The sequence below is a fragment of the Cavia porcellus genome, unplaced genomic scaffold, assembly GCF_034190915.1.
Source record: "Cavia porcellus strain 051 isolate PalLab524CR breed Dunkin Hartley unplaced genomic scaffold, mCavPor4.1 scaffold_12, whole genome shotgun sequence".
In the NCBI taxonomy this organism is placed as follows: Eukaryota; Metazoa; Chordata; class Mammalia; order Rodentia; family Caviidae; genus Cavia; species Cavia porcellus.
The window spans coordinates 47,337,798-47,358,148 of NW_026947495.1; the positions used below are offsets into that span (position 1 = coordinate 47,337,798).

At 34.9% G+C, this 20,351-nt stretch overlaps 1 protein-coding gene across 4 annotated transcripts in view; it reads right to left on the reverse strand.

Annotated features, from left to right (window-relative positions):
- Ccdc148 (coiled-coil domain containing 148) overlaps nt 1-20,351 on the reverse strand; it is a 327,135-nt gene that overhangs the window by 221,723 nt on the left and 85,061 nt on the right. For 3 of the 4 annotated variants that reach the window (XM_063259134.1, XM_063259135.1, XM_063259136.1), the window contains exons 2-3: nt 17,461-17,526; nt 16,371-16,492 (exon numbers count right to left, since the gene is read on the reverse strand). In XM_063259134.1, coding sequence (XP_063115204.1) covers nt 16,371-16,492; nt 17,461-17,524 — 186 coding nt within the window. In that variant the 5' untranslated portion in view covers nt 17,525-17,526. The remainder of the gene's footprint in view (nt 1-16,370; nt 16,493-17,460; nt 17,527-20,351) is intronic. The other variant, XM_063259137.1, reaches the window with a different exon arrangement.

The following is a 20,351-nucleotide window of genomic DNA, read 5'->3' on the forward strand; positions in this document are numbered from 1 at the left end:
GAAATGGTAATATCAGAAGTAACAAAAAAAAAAACCAATAAGGATCAAGAAAAAAGTAAAATTAGAAATAATTTCTCATAATTAAAGAGATAGTGATCATAAGGAAGGACATGGTTAGTAAACCTAAAGTAAATACAGATTTTTTTTTTAAAAGGCACTTAGGAAAATGATGGAAACCATGAACCTCCAACATAGAAATGGAATCCATGAAACACACTCAAACAGATATCCAGGAGATTTAAAATGCTATGGGAAGTGTACGCAATGTGAAAACAAACTATCAGACCTAGAAAACAGGGTCTGCAGTTAGTGATCATGAAAGAAAGATTTCTTAAGAGCAAGGGGCAGATACAAATCAATTCCCAGCTGCTAGATGATGCAAAGAATAAAAATGTAATATTGACTGATGCCAATAAAAAAATGTAATATTGACTAATGCCAATACAATGCAAAGAAAATTTTTTAAAAAATCTTTTCATAGAAGTAATGACAGAAAATATTCAAAGCAAAGAAAAAGAATTTGACATACAAATAAGTAAGTTATATAGAACTCCAATTAGCTATGATTAAGAAAATATACACAAAAGCATATAATATTCAAGATTCCAGAAAGTCAATACAACAACAGAATATTAAAAGCTGTTAGAGAAAAGAAACATATCACCTATAAACAAAAGCCCATCAGAATCATGCTGACTTCTCAACACAATTCCTTAAATCAATGACAGCTTGGACTGAAGTACTTCAAGCCCTAAAAGGAAACAATCTTCACCCCAGATTGACATAACCCACAGAACTATCTTTCAAAACTGATGGAGAAATAAGATATTTCCATGACAAAGAACACCTGAGGAAACACATGACCACCAAATCAGCACTCCAGAATGTTTTGAAGAATGTTCTAGACAGAGATAACAAAGTCTATCACTCCAGGAACTCCAATAGAATGACTATTTCAGGTAAGGCAAACAATTAAGCAGAGGATAAAGAAAAGGAAGCAACAACTGGAAAATAACGATATGAATAAGTCAATACATATCAGTTATAATCAAAAATCAATGGTCTCAACTCAACACTCAAAAGAAAGATTGGCAGAATGGACCTAGAAACAAGATCTAACAATATACTGCATGCAAGAAACACATTTTTACTTAAAAAGAAACTCATAGACTGAAAAATCAAAGGATGGAAAACAATATTCCATGCAATAAGAACCCAGAACAAAGTGACATAGCTATTTTATTTGTAGGCAAATTGGATTTCAAGCCAAGACTGATCAAGAGAAACAAAAGTCATTATGTACTTGTTGAGGAAAAAATCCAAAGAAAAAAAATAACAATCAATATATAAGTACCAAATACCAGAATACCAACTATATAAAACAAACATTAATGAACATGAAAAAAATCAAATAAGCATTAATGCAATTGTAATGGGGACCTTCATATTCTACTGTCACAAATAGTCAACTAGACAAAAAAATCAATAAGGAAATATCAGGACTAAACCAAACTTTTGAACAAATGGATTTAGTAAATGTCTACAGTGTGTTCTACCCACAATATCAGAATACACATCCTTCTCAGCTACACACAGGACATTCTCCAAAGTAGATCACATACTAGCTCACAGAACATGCTTAAGCAAATGCAAAGGAACTGAAATTATCCCATGCATATTATCCAATCATAATGCAGTGAAATTGGAAAGCAATAGCAAAAGAAACCACAAAAACTGCATAAACATGTGGAAGCATGTGAATAGCATACGATGCTGTTGAACATTCATTGGGTCACAGATGAAATTAAAGAAGAAATAAGACACCTTCTACAATTAAACAATAATGCCAAAGCTTATGGGATACAATGTAAACAAACCTATGAAGGAAATTTATACTAGTCAATTGTCATATCAGAAAAATAGAGTGAACTCAAAATAAACAACTTAATGTTGAACTTTAAGCTTCCAGAAACAGAAGAGCAAGTCAAACCCAAAGTTCATACAAAGAAAGAAAGCATAAAGATCATAGAAGAAATTAAAACATTTGAGACTAAGAATACAATACAAAGGATCAATGAATTGAAGAATTACTTCTTAGATAAAATAAATAGACAAACTTCCTCAACTTAAAAAAAAAGGAAAGAAAAGATTCAATCCATGAATTAGGAATGAAAGGGTAAAATCACAACAGAAGATCATCAAAACCTACCTCCAAAAGTCTATATTCTGAAATATGGAAAATGCAGAAAATATGGACAGATTCCTAGACACATATGTTACCAATGCTGAATCAAGAAGATATAAAGATTATAATAAACCAATATCAATGAAATTGAAAAAGTAATTTAAAAATTACTAACAACAGCAACAACAACAACAAAAATGTCTGATGGATTCAGTGCTAAATTTCACAAGAACTTTAGAGAAGACCTAAGGCTACCACTCTTCAAACTTTTTTGAAATTGAAAGGGAAGCAATACTCCAATTCATTCCTGGAAGTAAGCATTACCCTGATACCAAAACCAGAGGAGGATTCAACAGAAAAAGAGAATTAAAGGCCAGTCTATTAATGAACATAGATGAAAAAATCTTCAGTAAGATACTAGCAAACAGAATGTAGCAAATCATCAAGATTATAAAACATGATCAAGTAGTATTCATCCCAAAAAAGTAAGAATGTTTCAACATAAGCAAATCAATAAACGTGATATACAACATCAACAGAACCAGTATGAAAACCTCATGATCATCTCAATGATGTAGAAAAAGCATTTTTAAAAAAAATCATTTGACAAATTCCAAACACATTCATGATAAAGAAAATCCTACAGAAAATTGGAATTGATGATCTTTATCTAATATGATAAATGCCATCTTTGACAAACCAACGCAACCAACATCATAATAAATGGTCAAAGCCTATAAACTTTCACTCTAAAATCAGGAACAAAAAGATGTCTATTATCAACACTCCTATGCAATATAGTTCTGAAAGCATTATCCAGAGCAATTAGGCAACAGAAAGAAATAAAAAGAATGACAATAAGAAAGGAATAAGTTAAATTGTTATTATTTGCAGATGACATGATACTCTACACAGAAAACCTGAAAAAATTCCCCTCAAAACATCTACATTTAGTAATCAAATTGCATAGCGTAGCTATATGCAAAGTTAGCACTCAAAAATCAATAGCATTGCTGTACACAAATAACAAACTAACTGAAAGAAAAACTAGGGAAACCACAAATTTCACCATAGCACCAAAAACAAAAAATACTTAGGAATCAGTCTAGTGAAAGAAATAAAAGACCTTTACATTGAAAACTACAATAGTCTGGAAAAAGAGATCAAAGAGCATATAAGAAAATGGAGATATATCCCTTGTTCTTCAGTAGGAAGAACCAATCGAGTGAAAATGGCCATGCTTCCAAAGTTGTTATACAGACTTAAACTAATCCATATCAAAATGCCAATAACATACTTCATAGAATTAAAGAAAACAATCCTAAAATTCATTGGGATTTGAGACCTAAAATAGCAAAATCAATTGTTGATAACAAAGTCACAGAGGAGAGAACTACAATCCCTACTGAAAGTTTATAAGTTTTGACCATTTATTATGAAATTATATTATGGAGCTACTGTGATTTAAAGGGGGGAAAAGCATAGTACTGGCCAAAAAATAGACTTGAGGATCAGTGGAACAGATTAGAAGATGCAGAAACAACTCCAAATATACTCACTCCCCCTTATCTTTGACAAAGGAGTGAAATATCTTTACTGGAAGAAAGACAGCCCCTTTAATAAATGATACTGAAAAGCTGGCTTTCCACATGCTGAAGATTATACCTAGACCCATTTCTCTCACCATGCACTAAACTAAAATCAAAATGGATAAAGCATCTAAATACTAAAATGAAACACTCTTCTGGAAGATACAATAGATAAAACTCTTGAAGACAGGCATAGACAAAGACTTTTTGAACAAAACCCCAATTACACAGGAACTATCACAAAGAATCAACAACTGGGATCTCATCTGCTTACAAAGCTTTTGTACAGCAAAAGAAACCAATGGAGTGAAGAGAAAAAGAGTAGGAAAAAATTTTGCCAGCCATTTTTCAGACAAAGGACTAATGTAGAGAATAAAGAACTTTAAAAAAATCCTAGACTCCCCAAATTTAAAGACCCAATCCAAAAAATGGGCATCTGAAATGAATGGACAGTTCTCAGATGAAGTGCAAATGGCAAATAAATATATGAAAAAATGGTATCACTGGTCATTTGAGAGATGCAAACCAAAATGACACTGAGATTTCATCTCACTCCAGAAACAATGACCAATGTCAAGAAATCAACCAATAACAAATACTGATGTGACCGTGGAGGAAAAAATGAACCCTTCTCCACTGTTGGTGGGAGTGCAGACTGGTGCAACCACTGTAGAAATCATTGTGGAGATTCCTCAAAAAACTAAAACTAGACGTTCCATTTGACCCAGCTATTCCCCTCCTCAGTATCTTCCCAAAAGGTTTAAAATCATCATGCCACGGCAACATAAGCACTCCCATGTTGCACCGCAACTTATAATAGCTAAATCTTGGAAACAGTTCAAATGTCCCTCAATTGAGAAATGGATAAAGAAAATGTGGCGGCTTTTTACACAGTGGAGTACTACTATACCATAAAGAAAGACAAACTTAAGACTGTTTTAAGGAAATGAGACTATACTTTTATGTGAAATACATTGGACACATATGTTTAAATATCACATGGTTACTGTGATATGAGAAACCAAAAGGGTAAATAAGGGCCAAAATGTGTAACAGATATTGGAAAATGGAAGAAAATGTTGTGAAGAGGAGCAAGGGAAAGGGGAAAGGAAAATGGAGGAAGGGAAAAGAAAAAGAGAATAAAAGATAAAAATGGAAACATAAAGTTCTAAATAGGAGGGGAAAAGGGGTTGAAGTGCGGAGAAGAGATTGGGGAAAAAAGAAAAATCAAGATATATCATGTACAGGTACAAATTCCCTATGATGAATGTGCTCATTATGTAAATGTAAAATGTACCAATAAAGTTAATTTTTAAAAAGATATATTATTTACATGTACCAACTTCACACAAGAATTAAGATGTGTCCTTTATATGTTCAACAACTCACAATATATGTACATTACAAACAATATATTATGTGTTGCAAACATGAATTAAAATTAAATTGGAAAGAGGCAATCTAGACATGGGGAGTGGAATAAAAAGAATCAAGATATGCTAAGCACATGTACCTGCTTCCTAAGATAAATGTAAACATCACATACTACAAACATGTACTAATAAAAAATTTAAAAGAAAGAACTACCATATAAATAATGTAATTTATTCAAAAACTAAATTATAAAAGCACAAGAAGATAAAAGATGAAGTCTAACAAATAAAAATGTACTACAATACATGGATCTTATTTAGATACTGATATAAATAAACACTAATAAAAATTTCAGTGAAATAGAATAGTGATGACATTAGACAAGGGAATAGTATAGTACAGTTTTTTAGAGTTCTGATATTTCAGAGTTACATGCTGAAATATTTGTGCATGAGCTATTACTATGTTTAAGATTTGCTTGAGCACAGTTTAATACAGAGAAAAATTTATAAGTGAGATTATAAAGGAATGATGATCAAAAGTTGAAGCTGTATTATGTTATGCAGAGATTGATATCTCATTCAAACTGCTTGCATGGTAATTTTCTATTACATGAGGTTTTAACAAAGATTTAGTAGATAATATCTGAGTTAGACAAGAAGAAATATTCATTTTGCAAAGAAGAAAATTGAAATAAAAATAATCATAAATATTCCTTTATTCTTCATAAGTTTGGAATAAACAGTTACATGCCATGTACTGAAAAGTGGCTGTAGTTTTCAGCCCAGGTCTGCTACATGTGTCCACATTCAACCTCAATGTTTGAAATGCAAAGTCCATTTCAGTGTCTCATGTGGCATCCAGAAATTGATCATGGTCAACGGCACAGTGATTATATAGACGATCATCACATCAAGTGAGCACAATAGTATCCATTACAGAAGACAGGTAGTTTTTATTCTAGATAATAATTTGGAGTAACATTCTCCTTATATTAAATATTAATATACTTTCTGTCAGTTTAAATATATTCAGAACAAAGCTCTGTAATAACTAACAATGATTGTTCAAACTGTTAATTTTATGTGTAGAAAATTATCATACTTAAATAGGAAAATAGAATGATAATACAAAAATTAAGGGATTAATTAACATTAAATATTAATGTTAGCTATGTGAAATTAGGAAGAATCACACATTCTTTTTGAGTCAACACATATTTTATTAAAATGTAAATAACAAAATTTATGTTGTAATAATAATACCAAATAGGATAGACTATTTGGCATATTAGCAATCATGACACTTTAAAAATCAATTTAAAAGCTTTGTTTAATTTCCAGTTATTTAATTCAATTTAACTGAACCATGAATCTTTTAAGAAAAGGTTCTATTTAGGAATTGTTCACATCTTACAAAATAAATTAAAAGCAAAATGTCCATTGCCACCTACAAGTTAAATGAGAAGGGAAAACTCCAAAAACACTACCAATAACATATTCCTTACTCCAGATATAATTTAAACTGAATGAAGAAAAAAGAGAGTTATTATGCAATAATCAGGACACATTTGATTCTCGCCTACCAGAAAGTAAAAAAAGAGACAATACAAAAATGCTTTTAAAAAGCAGCATTTCTCAGGAAGCTGAAGCAGGAAGATCATCATGAATTCAAGGCCAGCCGGGGCTACATAAGTGAGTTCAAGGCCAGCCTGTACTCTGTACTATATAGTGAGACTCTGCTCAAAAAAAAAAAAAAAAAAAAAAAAAAAAAAAAAAAAAAAAAAAAACTTTAGAAGCACCAGTCCTTATCATAATGAATCTCTGGAGACTAAAAATGGAAGTTAAAGTTCATCAGAATGATTGCTACAGACTGAATCATTTTCAAAGTAGTTGAGGACAATGGATTTTTTTCATTTGCCAAGCTGTGAATTACAGATACAAAGCTATCACTAGAAAATATGTAACTAAAAATCTCCTTTCTGAATTACATTACACAATGAATAAAAAAGGTTAGTGGCATTATTTAGCATGTCAGTTCAAAGGAACTATGTTTAACCTTACAAATGTACAGTACAGTGACTAGAAGTATAATTCAGCAGCTGACAGTGCTGAAAAACTATAATTCCTTCACTTAAAGCCAAATTTTCAAATCATAATAATTAGAAATCTTAAATATGTCTGCTCTTTGGCAGGAAATCTTTCTTCAAAAGGATATTTACCTTGACTAGATACTGACTTTAATATTTAGCTAATCTATATTCAGTTAAAATATCTTCTGGGGGATATCGCAGATGAATGGACAAAAAAATATTGGCAATATATGTACATGTTCAATGTTGACAGTGTGTAGAGGATGTTTGTGCTGGCATCTGTCGTTAAAACAATATCCTGAGAAAAGACCAAAAAAATCGATAAGTAACAAGGTACAGAACCTATCTGAGAGAAACAACTCAGATGCTAGAATTTACCATCATGGAGAAGACCAGACAAAAGGAGAGGGATTCTCACAACCCAGGAAGAAACTAAGGGAAAAAAAAAGAAAAGAAAAACATAGACAGAAGCCTGGAGCTAGACATGCTCTCATCAGAGCTGGCCCAACTCACGACTGCAACACTCTCATCAGAGTCAGTTAGACCCACAGTCAGGCTGAAGTCGGGGGTTGATGAGCCCAATGGAGAACAGAGCTAGTGTGGAGACCTGCACTACTCCATGGTGAGTGCTTGGAATTTGCTCCCCCAACAGGAGGAGGGTAACTGACCAGACGACATATCGGTTTTGGGCAAGACAGGCCTGAACAAGGAACACAGTGACTTCAGTTGGCTGCTCCCTGCCCAGAGCAGATTGGTGGGCTTTGATTGAGCTGGGTCACACCCCTGGATGGACCCAATGGCCAGGGACAAAATTTTCTCTGAAGTTGTCCCAAACCAATGCTGTCTGCATAGCACATACTAATGTGGTGAAGACCCCTGCTAGTTAACTGGCTCAGAGGGGAGCCAGCCTACACCATACCTGCTTGCACTTCAGTGACCAACAGCAAACTGGAGTGGACAGAAATCCCTAGCCAGTGCACTTCAGAAGAACCAAAACCAGTACAGAAAGGGCTGGGACCTCCACCATACACCTGTGTGAAAAAACAAGAAACATGACAAGAGAAAAAAATAAGAAGAAGCCTCCAGCCAATCCAGGGAATATGGGTCCAGGGGAGGTAAATACAGAGGAGATCAAGGGCAACAAACACACAATATCAGACACAGCATCAGCTGACATAAAGAAATATCTTCATGACATCATAGACGAGCTCAAAACTGAAATATTAATACAAGTAAAGCAAGATATAAGAAGATTAATAAAAGAAATGCTAAGCACCTCTCAAGGAGACACAGACAGGAGAATGGAGGAACACAAAAAGAGGAGAAAAATGTTCAATGAAAAAGATAAAGAAAAGCTAAAATACATGGAACAGATTCAAAGAGAATACCAGGAAATTAAAAACTCCATTGAAAGCTGGAAAAATTGCCTGACAAAAACTAGAGATAGATTAGCAAAACTTGAAGACAGGTTTACAATGTCTAATCACAAAAGGAAAGATCTCTTAAAAATAACAAGGAAACAGGCAGTATCAATACAAAGGCTAAAAGATAACAAGAGGACCTATAACTTAAGAATAAAAAATGTGAGTGAAGAAGCAGGGGCAAACACAAAAGAAATACAAAGGCTATTCACAGAAATAATTAGGGAAAAGTTCCCAAACAAAGAAAAAGGAAATGATATGCAGATATATGAGGCATGCAGAACTCTAGCCACCTACAGCCAAAATAGAGCTATACCCAGACACATAATAATCAAGATCCCAGAGGGATCCCGAGAACATGGCGGACAGACAACAGCAACTACTGAACGCTCTCTAAAGGCTCGGCTCAGAGGCCAGGAAGGATGCGGACTAAGGAGATACGAACCAGTAGAGATATGCTCTGCTGACTCAGGAACGAACTGGGCTGAGAGAATCCAACTTGGAATACAGTCCTGGCGCTAAAATAGGAACAGAAAAATCTCGGTGTGGAGGCTCGACTCCGCGCCATTGGAAACCGCGGCTTGGATTTCCCGCCGCGCGGCGGCCGGCTACCTCCACAGCGGCTCAGCAAGGAGAGACGCGACCCCCGAGCTCTGGGAACGGGCGTCTGGGAACGGTCTCGGAAACGCGACAGGCAGGAAGGAAGGCTGACTGGTGGCGAGGTGAGCGAGGAACTGACTCCCTACCGCAGTCTGACTCCAGCGGAGGATTTTCTGGGCGCGGGCAGTCCTGTAAGAGCAGGGCGCGGTGGCAACTGCAGCCGCGCATTTCCCTCTCGGACGGGATTGGTGAAAGGTGCCTGGCCGGAGGGACGCTGCTCGCGGACTCCCTAGGCTGGCCTAGCCCAGATCCCAGAGCCTGACGGTGGCCCGGAGGAGCGACCGACTTCCGCGTAGGCTGCCTCCTCCGCAACTCCCTGGGGCGCAGCGGTGAGCTGGAACAACTAGCCAGCGCAATTCGATCAAGCTGTAGCTGACAGGCAGGGAAGCTGGGCCTCCTGTGTAAGATTACATTTTATAAGGAACAGAAAATATGGGGAAGGGAAGCAACAAAAAAGGCTCCTCGACCCCCAATCCTGAGAATCAGGCAATAGTGGACACTGTACCAATATACATTAAGCGCCATTTAGAGAGCCTCATAGACCAATTCAGGAATGAAGTTATCAATGACCTGAAGCTAGAAGTATGCAGAATAGTTAGAGAAATGCTAAGCACCACCCAGGAAAAAGCAGATGGTGGAGTGGAAGAACAGAAAAAGAGGGGAGAATTGCTTGATGGAGAAAACAGAGAAAGCATTGAGTATGTGAAGCAGGTGCAAAGGGACTATCAAGAAACCAAGAAGTATACCCAAGACTGGCATAACAGCTTGAAAGAAACTAAGGACAGACTATCTGAATTGGAGGGCAGACTTGAAACATGGGAGAATGAAATGAAAAACTTCTTAAAAATAACAAAGAAACACACAGCAATAATACAAAGACAAGAAGATGATAAGAGGAGCCATAACTTAAGGATTAAGAACATAAAAGAAGAAGTAGGGACACAAACAAGTGAACTACAAAAGCTACTCACAGAAATAATCCAGGAGAATTTTCCTAATTTAGCAAAAGGTAAAGATACTCAAATGTATGAGGCATACAGGACCCCAGCTACCTACAACCCTAACAGAGAAACACCCAGGCATATAATAATAAAAATTCCAGAAATTCAATACAAGAACAGAATATTAAAAGCTGTAAGAGACAAGAAACAGATCACTTACAAGGGAAGACCCATCAAAATTACAGCAGATTTCTCTTCACAAACCATCAAATCACGAAGAGCATGGGGAGAAATAATTCAAGCTTTGAAAGATAATAATCTACAGCCAAGATTGAGATATCCTGCACAACTGTCCCTGGAAATTGATGGAAAAACGAGGTGCTTCCAGGATAAAGAGGAACTGGGGGAATTTGCAACCACCAATCCAACCCTACAGAAAGTATTGCAGGATATTCTAAAAAAAGAAAAATACAAAGAACCCAGAAATAGGGGCAGGGAGGCCACAACGAATAGAGCAGAGACCAAAACGAAGAAGACAAACTGACAGCTACTGACAGAAAAAGAGCTCAACAGAAATGAGACAGAGAAGATTGGATGATAGTAACAGCTTTTTTTGGAGAAAATGACATCTTAATAGGTAATGCTGATTTAGTACCATCTTGTTTTGAAGTCTCATCTAGCTTTTGTTCTTCTGTCTCCAATGGTCTAAACAGGTTGTATCTTATTGGATTTTACTATGTACGATAGTATAAGAAAAAACCTTTTAAAGACAAGGAGATTATACAGAGACCATTGTTCATTTTCTGTTAGTGGATTCTAAATACTCTATAATGCTGTTATTCTCTTAAATGGATTTACATTGTTTTGATATACTTAATGCTACAGTATATGAAGTTGTACTCAAGGACTTCAGGGAGGGAGTCAATATGGTAACTATTTTTGGGTCAGGATTAGCTGGTGGTGAAACACTATTCTGCTTAAATGGTTATGTTTTGATCTGCCCTGTTTCGCTGTTATGCCCTCTTTTTTTCTCAATCTCCACTCCATTATTTACTTTTTTATTTTTACCCATTTAATTACAGGGAAAAATATAGCAGGATATAATATAGTAACCCACTTTGACTTTCTATTATCTCGATTTGAAGCCCTGTATTACTCTCACCATCTTGTTTTTGACTGAGGTTCCTATATTCTGTTTTGCTGGATAGTATCAGGTTCGAAAGTTTAGGCATCAGCTGAGAAGATAATGAGATTCATTATAACGCCCATTCTCATTGACTTTTATCTACTTTTGAAGACCTACAATGTCTCCAATGTTTTGGTTTTCTCGGTTTTATTCTTTACGGTTTTGTTCAATTGTATTACAACTAATGATATAGGCAATTCTATTAGAAATAGCGGGAGGCATTAGGGTAACCATTGTTGATCACCTTGTATTATGTTTTTATATTATCTATTATGTCCACCCTTTTGACTTGACCGATTCTGTTCTGTTATGTCACATTTGGTTTTACTCTCTTCCAAAAAAGCAACAAGAACCGTGGGAGCAATGAAACCCAAAATGTGTAATAGTCACTGTACAAAAGAGAGGAAAAGAAAGTGCTCTAAACTATATAACTGCATGTATATTTAAAAGTATAAGATAGAAAATGATATCACAGAGTTTTATTGGATCATTGAACAGAACTGTTTGCAGTATCATTGGTGGAATGTCCACTCTACAAGCTTTAATTTTGTGACTTGAACAATTATTTCTAAGATGGCAATATGTAATCCATTAACTATTGATTTCCTACTGCGCATTTTTTTATTCTGTAAATCTGTATAACTTGTACCCCTTCACTGTTTTTTTTCTTTCTTTTCTTTTCTCCTTAAATAAAAATTAAAAAAAAAAATAATCAAGATCCCAGAAATTCATCACAAGAACAAAATATTAAAAGCCACCAGAGAAAAGAAACAGATCACCTATGAAGGAAAACCCATCAAAATCATGACAGACTTCTTGACACAAACATCAACTCAAGAACTTGGAGGGAAATATTCCAAGCCCTGAAAGAAAATAACCTCTGTTGGGAGCCACAGCCCCGAGCCCGGTCGCCTCACTTGGCGGACGTGAGGCCTGTAGTAAAGAGTGAAGCCTGAGGTAGATTGCCCCTCCCATCGAGCACGTTAGTTTCCTGCTTACCGCGTAAGCAACCCGCTCAACAATATAGTCTGCCTGGCAACTGATGATGTTAGCCAATCAGCTTGCCTTGCTTACTTTAACATGATTGGACACTGTACCCGTATATATACCGGTGCCACCCCTGGGCGGAGGAAGAAGCCAGGTAGAAGCCCAAAAGTAAAAGCCCAAAAGGAGCCGCGGAGAGCGGACCGGTAGAGGCTTTGGGGCAGACTAAAACACAAAAGGAGCCGCGGGGAGCGGACCAGAGGAGGCTTCAGCTGGGAGAACCCAGGGCAGGCTGTACGGAGAAGGAAAATAAAAAGAAAAGGTTGTCCACTACCAGACTTTGTCGTGTGTCCTTCCTGCCGGCCGGGAGCGGACATCGACAAACCTCCAACTCAGATTGATGTACCCTAAAAAACTCTCAAAATTAATGAAGAAACAAGATGCTTCCATGACAAAGAGGAACTGGGAGAGTTCATGACCACCAATCAACCCTACAAAAAATATTGAAGGACATTCTAGAGAGAGAGAAAAAAAAATCACCAGAATTTCAGGAACAGTGGCAGAGAGGCCTCAATGAATGGGGCAGACAGTGGAATGAAAGATAGAAGTAGACCACCAATGGCAGAAAAATAGCATAGCAGAAATGAGGCAGAGAAGGTTGGCTATAATCTCTAACATTTAGCCTTGACACATTAACAAAAAGAAACACAGGCAGAGTAGATCAGAGGATAGGGTCCATAGAGATGTTCTGTATAGGAAATACAATTAACCTGAAAGAAGGTTTATGGACCAAAAATCAAATATGAGAAAACAATGCTCTATGTGGCAGGGAACCAGACAGAAAAAGGGGCAGCTCATCCAGCACCTGCAGAAAGATTGGAAAGACATGATACTTTTGTGTGGTGGAGAACTACTCAGCTATAAGGAAGGAAAACCTTGAGGCTTTTGTAGGTAAAGGAATACAACTTAAGATCAAGCCCAGAGGTAAAAAGGTTCAGAATCACTTAGATAAATAGCAGGTTGTACTCCTAACCTAAAAACTAAAGGACCTAGTGAGACCCAAAATGTACAATTCACTCTGTAAAAGTGAAAGCGGGGGGAATTGTCTTAAAAAGGAAGGCAGAGGACATTGTTAATAATGAATCAGGATTTAAAATCCATATAGTTCTTTTGCTCTGTTTAGTTTGTTTCACTCTGTCCACTTCTACTAGACTTGAGGGCACAGACAACTATTCCAAAAATATCAGGATATACTATGGTAACCATCCTTAATTTCCTATTAACTTAATCTGAAGCCCTGTATTACTTACACTGTCTTATTATGACTGATCTTATTTGAATCTGGTTTGTTAGATTGCTGTTTTGTATTGACTGATTTTATTTGAATCTGTTATGATTGATAGTATCAAGTCTGAGAGTATAGGCAAATACTCTGAAGATGACAAGATTCACTAGGATATCCACTATGATAATTTCCCTAGAATAGGGTATCAAATGTACTTTGGATCATAAATCATTAAAAATGATAATAATGATTTGACTATTACCTGATTTTGAAGTCTTATAATGTCTCCAATGCCTTGTTTTTATTAATATTATTATATACTGCTATGCTCAATTATACTATGCCTGATGATATAGACAATTCCATTGAAGATAATAAGAGACATCATAGTAACCACTGTAGATCACCTTGCATTGTGGTTTTATATGAATTTTTCATTTCATGTTTTTCTAGGAATTTGTTTTGTTTTTCCCTCTAATGCAGAAAGAATATACATGTAGAGACTCATGCATGCGTAGAACTTCTAAACAGTTTATGAGAACTGATTATATAATGCATGATGAAATGAACAACTACTTTGAAGAAAAAGAGACAGTAAGGTACCCAGTGTTGATTCCATAGTGTCATGATGTGAAATCCAGCAATACTATTATTCTTTGTTCAGAGTGATTTTAGTCTTTTTTGTTTTGTTTAATTTCAACATACGTGAAGGTATGGACAGCTATTTTGAAGAGAATGAGAGACATTATGGCAGCCATTGTTGACTTCCTTATTGTTTGGTCTTGAAGATCTAAAATGCCTGCATCATCCTGTTCAGTTCAGTTTTATCCTATATTGTTTTGTATGAATTCACTGTATGTGAAGATATGGACAGCTATTTGGATGAAAACAAGAGACAATATGATAAATAGTGAAAAACTCCGGTTTTTCACTGTGTCTCTTACATTGTTTTCTTATATTGAAATCTGTATCTCTTACATTGTTTTCTTACATTCTGTTTTGTTATGTTTAATTTTATCCTCTTTAAAATAAAACTTAAAAAAATAGCTTGAGGGAAAAATTAGTAATAAGTCTAAAACATTTCATATTTCTTGACCTGAATTTTAAAACATGGAAAAGCCCATCTATGTGCCTAAAGAATTTTACCACAGTAGAATTTTCAACATAATCAAATTGGGTACAACCCAAATAAATCAAAGTATAATAATGTATGAATCTTTTGTTTATTTGGAGTACAGTACAGTATTTGTCATTCAGTTTTTGCTTAGCTAACTTTTATTAGCCTTCAGGTGTCAATTCCAATGTTACTTCCTCAAAAAGTCATTTCCTATACATCCAATCATGATTGTATCCTGTTAATTCTACACCAGACAGCACGTTTTATTGCAGTTTAAACTTAATGTGATTTATTTTCAGATTTATTTAATAAATACTGACAACTTTCTTTTCTCAGCAAATAGTAAACTACATGAAGCTAAGGGCTACATTTTATTCGCTACTATATCTTCAAGTTTAAGGTAATCATATGATTAAGATTTGTTGAGTAGAGTTATCAAATATCATATAAAATAATATAAAATAACATTGTAAAATGTTAAAGGAAAATGCAAATAGAATTTATATTTATGTTTATCATGGCATAAAATAAGATTTACAGTAATTTTTATAATTATATATTTGTACATGTGTGTAAAATAGGTAAGAACAAGTTAAACATATATAAACAACTTTATTAGGCAAACAGTCTTGTGATTCTTGTGATTTTTTTCTATAAAATTTCTTTGTTCTCATAACATGAAGTTAGTTATAGTTATATGTGGAACAAGTAATAACCTACTTTTTAAGTTACATTAGTTTAAGGGAATATAATTCAGACATATGATAATTTCTCTAGAATAGGGTATCAAATGTACTTTGGATCATAAATCATTAAAAATGATAATAATGATATGTACATATAACCACTCATCAACATGATTGTAAACTGCATGTACTTCAATGTGCTAATAAAAATGTCAAGAAACAAAAAAGATAATAATGAAAAGCCATGCAAAACTAACAAAATACTAATATTTTAAATAAAAATGAAAACTTATAAATTAATGTATTATTTCCTTAAAACAGTTTTTCCATACAAGGAAGCAATGAAAAATGTCACTTTTAATAAACTGTATCATTGAACAAGTTCCAGGTTGACCTTTTCTTGGCATAGGATATATATCTCAGCAAAGAAGAGAATTACAGAATAGAGAAAAAAACTAGAGAAAAAAATAGAGAAAAAAGGGTGTATTTACAATGGGTTGAAAAAGAAGCCTTATGTCATATAATAATCTATGACTGGCACTCTTCAGCAATTTTTTTTTCAGATTAAATAGTAAATTATTAAAAATAATTTTCTTTTCAAAAAAAGTTGAATTTAGTCCTCATAGACTTGTTGTAAAAATTAAATGAACATATCAGGCAAATTGAATAATAGTCTGAGAACATTCAGGGAATGTTAGCTGCTATTCACTACTATTAATAGTTGGAGAGTCTAATAACCATTTAGAAAACCACTTCTTTTTGTATGTGCAATATAAATATTAATACACTTCCTAGAAATTCAATTTTCCAAAACTAGAAAAAAACATTGTACATACACACAACTTCTAACCTTTTGCTCTATAGAAGCAGAAGCTAATTTCTTTGCTTCAGTTAATGCACGTAAATGTTGATAGTCTACTGGTTTATACTTGATTCTTCTTATCCCATTTTTCATACAGAATATCAGATTATCTATTCATCATAAATAAAGAAAAATAAGAAAGAAATAGTATCATGTATTGGAACTCAAATATAATTAAGAGGAAAATGTTTACTTTGAATCTTATTATCGAATGTTTTCAAGCATATAAAACATAACTATATTACAATGTTCATAATGTATTTTAATCTTTATTTCAAGAAGCTGTTAGAACATGGCCAATATATTCCTGGCCTAACATTATTCCTAAAACACCAGGGAGGGAATAATTCCATGAGAGTTAATATATTGTGAATTTTAGAAAACTATAGTGCCAACTATGACCTCTGTTACTCTATTATTTTTTTATTTAAAAGGTGTTAGGTATCAGCTGTGAACATTTAAGTACCACATCTTTAGTAATCAAACTACACAAAATGATTCTTAAATTATTAATGTTCTTCTAGTTTAGATAAATCAAAATGATTTAAATTTGATAAAAGATTGAAACTAAAAGCTAAATATAAAATAGGTAAAACAAGACTATAATTAGGTAGACTATTTGGGTATTCTCCACCCAAATGTACACAATGTCATAGTTTAGTTTGATACTAACCTTAATGATAATTTAAAACATAGGTAGAAGATACACTAAGAAAAAGTAGCAGAGAATGTAATAACCTAAATAATTTAAACAAAACATGTACTTTGTTCTAAATTATATGAATAACTAACCTGTGCTACCCAAAGTAATTAAGATTTGTTAGAGAAATCATGGATCATATGACTGCAAAAATCTTCCAAATGATTATGGGATAAGCACAGTGGAGGAAAGCAAAGTTGCCCTGGCCTTTGTGAAAGGTTAAACAGACCCACTACAAGGGAACTGTTCAACCATTCAATGTAACCATAAGATGAACTTTATTAAAATTTTGGAAATCAACCAACATCTTTTCATTTTCAAAGTGCACAATTCACTATCAGTCATAAAACACAGTTGCAAGTAGAAAAGGAAAAGTACCTGAATTAGCATTTTTCTGAATTGTCATGAATGGGCAATCTTTCTTCTTATTCTTGTTTTCCATATCTGTTGAGAAAAAATGGAACACTTTGAATTTTCACAATGATACTTTTTAAATGTTTTAAAAGATATGTTAATTGAAATACTTTAAAAAGTGAAGCCCAGAACTGGATGCCATGACTATTTCTATTATACTAAAACTAGTTTTCTCTGGCCTCTCAAAGGTTCTCTCAGTGTTTTTCTGCATTGTTCTTGTATGTGGCCACCCCTTCCAATCTTATCTCTCTTAGTCCTCCTTTATTGTCTTCACAGACAAATAGTGGTTAGACAGCTCTGTATGTTTTTATCTTGAGTTGCTGAGAGGAAGGAAACTACAGATGTTGAAGAATAAATTACTATTTCTATTACAAGTAATGCAGCACTTACTGTGGATTTGGAGATGAACCAGCCAGAATTTCCTTCCAGGAAGGACTCCCTGATTGTCTATGGGAATGTAGACTTGGACAGCCTACAGCTGTCACTTCCTTCAGGGTTGAACTATGTTTCAGATAAGAGCGTCATCCATACCATTTAGAAAGCAGTCATGCCCAGTGGCTGAACAAAGCAAGTTATGAAGCAATTTGGATACAATGTAGGACATTCTGGCATCAAATATTTGCTATGAAATTTCCTGCTGGCTTAGTCTAGACACTGTTGGAATTACAGTGAAGTCGATTGCTTCATCTGCTGATCTTGGCTCCTCCTTCTTTCCATAAATGTGAGTCCATCACAAACACTTGTTTCAACATTGACTTCCTGAGAATTCAACTTGTGATAGTGCTGAAGTGAACTGAACTGAACTGAACTGACATCTTTTTTCAGAACACATCACCCACAGGGCAAACAGAATAGTCAAATGGCTCTGTAAGTAACAACATCCATTCTTCATAGTATCTTGTTCTATACCTAATAGGCAGGAACACCCAAATATAATGGCCTTCATAGTAACCAAAACCTTCCAACTTAAGAAGAAAAAATAGAAAATGCCCATGAATTTTTAACATGATTTTAAGATACTACAAATTATATAAATTGCCAACAAGTTGTAGGGATAGAGTGATAAACTACAGTGTACAATTTCTACAGGGTTTGGGGCAAGCCTTTCTTTAAGGCCTTAATAACATTGCAAATCCTCCCTTTAAAGTGTTTTCTACTCACATCCAAATCTTACCCATTAAGATTCTTCTAAAATATGCACATCCAATATGCCACTGCCAGGGTCTTGACACAAGTCTAGTTACCTACTGCTATGTTAGCAGCAGTTTCAATTTGCATCCCTTCAGTCCATTCTCCACACAGTGATCCCTGAAAAACTCTAATCTGATCTTGTTTAAAAATAACCTCCAATGGCTTCCGATTGCCATTTAAAATAGTATCCAATCTCCTTTCAATGGCCTATCAAGTCCCGCATGATGTCACTTTAGTCATCATTTACCTTCTTCAAACATTCCAACCACACTGGTCTTTCTTGTTCTCAAGTAAACCATGTCCATACAGCCTCCAGGCTTTCCCACTGATTACCTGCTTCTTTTCTCTGATTACCTGCTTAGTTTCTTCCCAGTCTTCAGCTCTAGCAACGTATTGCATCCTCAGAGTGACCCAATCAAATCTTTCTAAGTGTTACAGTTGGAATCTTACATGTATCGAAAAAGTCTCATTATGTTGAAGCCTTTTATGACCAGCTATGAGGAATTAATTGGATCATGAAGTCTGTAAATTCATCGAGTGGATTAATCTATTGATGAGTTCATTAGCTGAATGCACTGTTAGGAGGTGAGGCTTTGCTGGAGAAAACAGATCACTGTAGGTATGACTTTGAAGGGTATGTCTTGTTCCTAGCCACTTCCTCTCTGCTCTTTCCCTCTCTGCTTCCTGGCTACCAGGAGGCAAGCAGCTTTCCTCTACCACACCCGCCTGCCATGATGTTTCTGCTGCCCTACAGGCCCAGAAGCAACAGATCCAAGTGACCGTGGACTAAAACCTCTGCAAATCACAAGCCATAAATCTCTCCTTCTTTAAGTTAATTTTCTCAAGTTTGGTCACAGTGAGAGAAACCTGACTAAATCAATAGAGGACAGCCTCAAATTTCTCTCAGCCTATTCTTGTCCATGATAATTTGTATCACTCTTCCCATTTGCATGTTTAGTTATTTAAAGTCTGTCTCCTCCAAGAAACACGCTTACCATGTCTTGTTTCTAATTATATCCCCAGGGCCTACACAGCATATAGTAGAAACTTAATTAATTTTATTTAAGGAAATTAATAAAAGGTAACTAGAGGTAGCTGAATGTCCTGTAGATACCCCGAAGAATGGCACCAACAAATCCTAAGTTCATAATGGTGCCTCTTTCTCCTTACCATAACCTTTCAATTTCTTATAATTTACTTTGACAGTATAGCATTCAGGCAACTGTGGCCAATTTAAACACCATCAGAACCTAGCAGGGAAATTAAATGAGAAAACTGACAAGAGCAAGACCCAGAAAACAGTCGAGAAGCATAGAAAACTGAAGAGGATTCCATGCCCAATGAGAATTAAATGTTTTCATTTTATAATACAAATACCAGACATATAAAACAAGTCTCTGGAAATAATGTAGGTTGATTTGCTAGCTCTGGCCTACTATACCTCAGCTGTTGTCTACATTTAATTTCTCCACCCATAGCTTTTTTAAAAATTTACTTCATTGGTACATTTTAGATATACACAATGATCACATTCATCATAGGGGGTTTGTACCTGTACATAATATATCTTGATCTCCACCCATAGTTTAATGTCTAAGTGTACCATTTATTTAATAAGAGACCTCACCAGTCCTCTGACTGCCTCAGTTTAATATTTCCTCAAT